The 5,948-nt window shown below is 57.2% G+C and overlaps 1 protein-coding gene across 1 annotated transcript; it reads right to left on the bottom strand.

The window, feature by feature from the left end:
- Positions 1-5,287: 5,287 nt before the first annotated feature.
- VDBG_00306 (ras-2) lies at positions 5,288-5,836 on the bottom strand (the record flags this gene model as incomplete). The annotated part of the gene is made up of 1 exon (XM_003008579.1): positions 5,288-5,836. One exon carries the CDS (start codon positions 5,834-5,836, stop codon positions 5,288-5,290), a length of 549 nt encoding a protein of 182 aa, XP_003008625.1.
- Between the last annotated feature and the right edge of the window lie 112 nt (positions 5,837-5,948).

Genomic DNA, 5,948 nt, shown 5'->3' on the forward strand with positions numbered 1-5,948 from the left:
TTCCAATGGCACGTGCTAAAAGTCTTGTCTTCTACCCCTGAATATGAAGCATGACCCAAGACTAACAATTCGTGATTACTCGTGTCAACACTGGATACCCTGACCATGCCTGTGTCCCGCCCGACTAGTATGCGGAAACCCGACCCTCCCTTGCCCACACAGGATGAGCTCGAGTCGAGGCCTCTACCTCTTACCCCGCGATGCCTTGATTCCATGACGAGACGTTGGCTCCGTTAATTTTGACTTGGTCGCGGCCTACGAAGCCATGCCATGCACTGCCAGAATGCGCAGGCTTCGTTGAGCTTGCAGCCAGCATGTCACACAACATGACAATATTGCATGCGGAGCTGTCCGCTCGCGTCGAGGAGGCCCATACCGAATGCGTGCGTTACGTCAAGCGAGAGAGTACGAGGCCTTTCACCTCGCAACACCTAGCGCGGGGAAGGCCTCGTCTGATCGTCCGGACCGGCCGGCGGGGGGGTTCCGCAGGCCGCGCCGCTGCGTCTCGCGGCATCGTGTACATACATGTATGCTACAACCTGAAATTGAGGGGGGGTTTGCGTGCCCGGCGTCCTTCTTGCAAGTGGCGTCCGTCGGCTCTCGTGGGGGGAATGGAGGCCAGGACCAGGGGTTTGCATCACCAGTAGGGGTGTCTGTCCTTTGATTTCCTTTCCGGTCCGATAGATTGGCCGTCGCGAGCTTGTTCGTCGTGGGCGGAATGCCTGGGGCCTGGTTTACGGCGTGTGTTACATGGCGGGGAAAGAAGGGGCGAGAGGGGGACAGGGCAAGGACAGCGTCGTTTCTCTTTCCTCTTGGTATCCGCGTGCGTTGCATGCTCAGGTACCGAGCTAGGTAGCTATCACTTCCGCAAACGCGGCATGGGGACGACTGAAAGTGAGCCAGCCAGCCGCCTTGCAACAAGGCACCTTGTGGTTTTCCATCGAATGCGACTTGACATGGTCCACAACGCAGGCCGCCTCGTGGTTGCTCGGTCGCTGTAACCCTCTCAAAAGGATGTTAGACTTGCCGTCCTCTGGCTTTTTGGGGGTGAGGGAGGGGGACGAGTATTTCGACATGCCGGTCGGCTCGGCCTGCAGGGGAGGGAACAGGCCAGCCTGAATCGCAACTTTGGACGTGGGAAGCTTCACTGGTGAAAACTACGATGGCAAGCTCCGTTGTCCTGTGGTAACATTAGTCCCCTCATCCCCCCCCCCCCACTGCCCCTCCCAGAGACGAGACCCACGAGGCATAAGGCTGGTGGCAGCTCCCGTAGTCTTGGCGTTCGTCGCGCTCCCGGTCCGCGCTTGACCAAGAACAGGCTTCACATATAGGGGGCGACAGTGAGGGACAGACAGCCGGAGTGTGCGTCTTAGGTGTTTGTCGTGCCTGCTGCTGGAACGTCTTTATCGATGAAGCAGGGGCCCGGGGGTCCGACTCTGTCGACACAAAGATGGTCCGTCCTATCAAGGGGTGGGCTCGCCTACGTGGTTGTGGTTGTGGTGTGCTTGCGTGGTCTGCCGACAAGGGAAGCTCCTCAGGATGTCTTCCCCGACCCTTGCTGCCACTGATGACATTTGGAGTCTTGTCTCTTCCCCCCTTCGTCTTGCCTCGCCTCCCCTTCCCTTCCCAGCCCTCTCCCATCAACCCCAACAAGCCTTGAGCAGGGTGTCATCAACCATGACGGAACGACGAGGAGAGCCAGCGAAGCAGCCGCTGCAGAACCGAACCATTCACCCCCACGCCAGACATCCAAAGCCACTGTCTTGGTGCTGAAGCCTCTATCAAAAAGCACAAAAGCATTACGCAGCCAGTTGAGACAAAGGGACCCTGAGGAGTTCCCCCCAAAGGTCCAAGTCATGGCCCGCCCCTCACCTTGGTATGGTGTCCCCCCCCCCGGCCACCGCCGTTTCTGGGTCTGGGTCAGGCTTCTGGTCACTTCCCGGGCACGTGGGGGGTTTAAAGGATAGAAAAAACAAGACAGCATGCTCTGATCAGATCCTGCCTTGGTTCGTACGTAGAGGATCATCTCGGTGAAAGTTGGAGAACCACGCGCTCGGTGACTGATGATCGACACTGCGAGTACCGGAAGTGATGACACTAGGAAAAGCGCGGAGATTCAATTGCCAGCGAAACATGTTGATCATGCATGGAAACGGGAGAAGGGCCGTGGAATCTTCGTCTCGAGGGCGCCAGGTGAAGGAACGATCCGCCTCCTCCGCTCGGTACGGGCGCGTCCCAGGAATTCTGTGCGTGCTCGACTTCGAGAGAAGAAGAGGCGGCCTGCCTCGCGTCCTTTGGGAAAGACGATAACGACGAAGCGAGAAGGGAGATGTAGCTAAGGTGGGGAACGTGATGGAAGGATGTGATGAGCGGCATGGAAGACGACTAGAGAAGCGTTGACACCAGGCCGTGGGGGGCGGGGGAGAGAGCTGACAGATAGATACCTGGTAGGTAGCTATGGCGTGAGACGACCTCCACAGCACACAAGGTGCCGAACACAGGCGCCTTTGCCATGCAGCTAGCAAGTGCCTGAAGTAAGCCCTCGCACCTGCCCAAAGCGAGGAAGGAAGACACCAACATCCCAAGGTACCCAGCTAGATACCTAGTCAGTCTTGGTCTGGTGTGTTGGGAGTTGAACCCCGCGCTGTCAGGTATCAGAAGGGGTCCGAAAATCCGAAAGGGTTGCATCAGACAGGAGCGGATCTTCATCAGGTTTTTTTTCTTAGGGGGGTTCCTTTCATCGGTCGTCGGCGGACGCGTCCATGTTCTCCTGAGGAGTCCTGAGGTTGATAGCTGCCCAAGGTAAGGTAGGATAGACGTGGGCTGTCTACAGAAGCTAAACCGGGAGACCGGAGGCTCATCCGTCCTCACCATCCTCCCCATTGGCATCATGCAAACTCAAACACTCCAGCCTCGGCTGAGAGAGCTGCGAATCGACTAGGCCGAGGGGGGCAACGTCCTTTCCCTCGGGACGGTCGCAATGTCTCGGAGCCTCTGAGCCCCTCACCAGGAGACGTGACTGCCACAGACTGCAGGCAGTGAAATGAGGTTTCGACGGCACTCCAACATGGGACAAGGTTGGCTCCGTAGCGTCGTTGCAAGCAATCACGATGTTAGTAGAGGCGTAGCAAAAGACGCCGGTTGACCATCCACCCAAGTTCCTCGTCTCCATAAAAAGACAGTGCACAGACGCCTCTGATACTAGCCTACCTAATCTTGAGGCCAAATACAGGTGCCGTGGCAGCTACCTCAGGCAAGGTACTGTAGGTCATGGCTCGTCTCCGTGCAGCGCTGTGCTGCAAACCCGGCCGCATATCTGATGACTCGCCCGTCTGAATGGGGCGGTTCGGAAACTCTCAGGCGCGAGAAGAAGCATAATACTGCAGCGCTTGCCTCCCACGGCCGTGTTTACGGGCTCTCGCTCAGCCTTGCCACCGACCGCCGAGCCCGACATCCTGATATCCACGCTGTATCGACCCCCCGAGCCGCACCTCGTGCCACGCGAGGCGCCGGAGACAATTGCTGTTTTCATGTCAAGATCGACATGAGATGGTTTAGACTTCGTTATTCCTCTGGGCCTCAACCTCGCGTTTGCACCCCCCGCCCCCCGTCCACCCCAGTCCTCCCCTTGGAGCGCGGCTGCCAGCCTCAACGGGTCCGTACGGCGGTCGCACGATATCGCTGGTCGCCAATCAGGGAGAAGGAACAATGGCTAAGGAAAGCCATCGACCTGGCCTAAACCGTCGTCGGGGGCCCTCACGCTCGGTACTTGTACATGCCCAAACCCACAGCAAGCTTGGCAGGAGAGGAGGAGGAGTGGCAGCCGTTGGCGGAAAAGCAAAATGGAGCACCTGGAAAGCCAAGTAGCGTCAAGCACCGCCCCAGCCTCGATAGTGCCAAATACCCTCTAATGCATCCACCCTTCGCGAGTCCCAACCTCCTCCTCTCTACCACGCCGCCGGCTGGAAGGGGGAGGGGGCCAAGGGGTGAGGGGCACAAAAGGGCAGCCCTGATGCCTTGTGAGGTTGCCCTGGTTGGCATCTCGGAGCAATTGAGTCAGTTGATGGGGCACACAGCATATTCATAAGTCCGCCCCTAGTCCCCCACCCCTGGCAATATGGGATCTGTCATCTGTGTTTCGGTTCCGAGCCACCAGTTGTGTTTCCGCGCACGAGGCGTCAATTGAAAACCTGCCGCCTGGACCGCCCACAGGTGGTCAACGTTGTTAGGCAGAAAGCCCCGACAATCCGTCCCGTTGACACACGTAGAGCCTGCTCAAGACTCTTTAGGCACCCCATCTTGTTGAGGAACGAGCGATCGGCGCATCGGCACTATCCATCAAACTTGGCCTTGCCTTTGTTCTCGGTCGAACGGTCGAGGGGGGTGTGTAGTCCGGGGTAAGACGGAGCGAGATGAGCGAGACAGCGATTAGATAGATACTTGGGGAAGCAGTAGGTACTTGTTGAAACGTAGAATCGGAGACGGGCCATGCACGGAAGAGCGGCCAGTGCCGGAAGACATAGTTAGATACACATCCCACCCTGGAAATGCTGATATATGAGTCTCGCCCTTGTACGGCGTGGCTTGTGCCGCGGCGAGGTTGTTCCTGTTCCTGGCGGCGGAGATGCGTTTCCCCCATCTGGGTGAATCGACTGACGACCGCTACTTCCACCACTATCCTACTCCTTTTCCTTTCCCCTCTTTCCCGTCCCCCTCCCTGCCCGAAGAACCCTAGTCCTGCCCAGGGATCCAAGAAGAAAGTCTCCGAATTGAGATGTGGCATAGTTTGCGCAAGGATGTGTATGAGACAGGTTGGTAGCATATGAGGTAGAATAGATTTTTATCGTTGGCGAACAGGTCTGTCAGCTTGCTTGAAAAATAAACCACGGACTCCGCGAACTCCGTCAGGTGGCGTCCACGTGTTGGAATGAAAGAATCAAACTCCCACGCCGCCCAAGCATTGAAATCAGAAACGCCACGGACATGACTCCTTTCTTGGTGTGTTTGTGTGCGCCATTCGCCGGTTGAAGAGCTACTCGATCTGGGGTGGCGATTCGACTGAAATCGACTCAGCTCGGCTGTAACTCGTCCTGTTTCTTTTCGAGTTGACATGCGTGGCCCAGTGCGAGTGGCAGAACAAATCTTTGCGGAGGATAAGAGGACTGGTTCTCGTGCGTCATAAAAATACCGGCCATTTGGATGAAAGGCCGAACGCTCTATGGGGCATCATAAAATCGTGATGAATAAAATCGCATCGTGAGAATCGCACGTTCGAGGCATCAAGCCTTTATAAAATGACGCACTTGATCTTCTTCTTGTCGCCCTTTCCTCGGCTGCCGTCGTTCTTCTCCTTCGTGTTGTAGTCTTGCGAGCTGGAGTTGTGCGCGCGCGTCGAGCTGCGTCCGTTGGGCTGTGGTCGGGAAGCTGCCTGGCGCTGGCGGCGGAGAATTCTGACGACATCGTAAAAGGCTTTTTCGACATTGATACAGTTCTTGGCGGAGGCCTCGACGAATTCACAGCCCAGCTCGCGAGCCAGTGCATGTCCTTCTTGGGTGGACACCTCGCGCTCCGTGACCCTGTCGCTCTTGTTGCCGACGAGCATGATGGGTACAGGCGCTTGGGAGTGAACGGCCGATATGGGTGAACCAGGATAAGAGGGTGAAGAGGCGCAGGACTCCTTTACCCGCTGGATCTGGTGGTGGAACCTCTTGATACGGGAGAAGGAGGATCGTGACGAAATGCTATAGACGAGAACGAAACCTTCGCCATCTCGGATCCATTGGTCTCGGAGGGCGGTATATTCTTCCTGGCCGGCAGTGTCGAGGACTTCGAGCATGCATGCTTGGGTGTTTGATGTTCTCCTGCTTCCGGTAGGAATCCTCAATCGTGGGGTCCGTCCCACAGGAGCGAGGCGGGTCAGCGACGCACTGGTGGGGATTGAGGGGGGG

Source organism: Verticillium alfalfae, genomic scaffold (genome assembly GCF_000150825.1).
Source record: "Verticillium alfalfae VaMs.102 supercont1.1 genomic scaffold, whole genome shotgun sequence".
Classification (NCBI taxonomy): domain Eukaryota; kingdom Fungi; phylum Ascomycota; class Sordariomycetes; order Glomerellales; family Plectosphaerellaceae; genus Verticillium; species Verticillium alfalfae.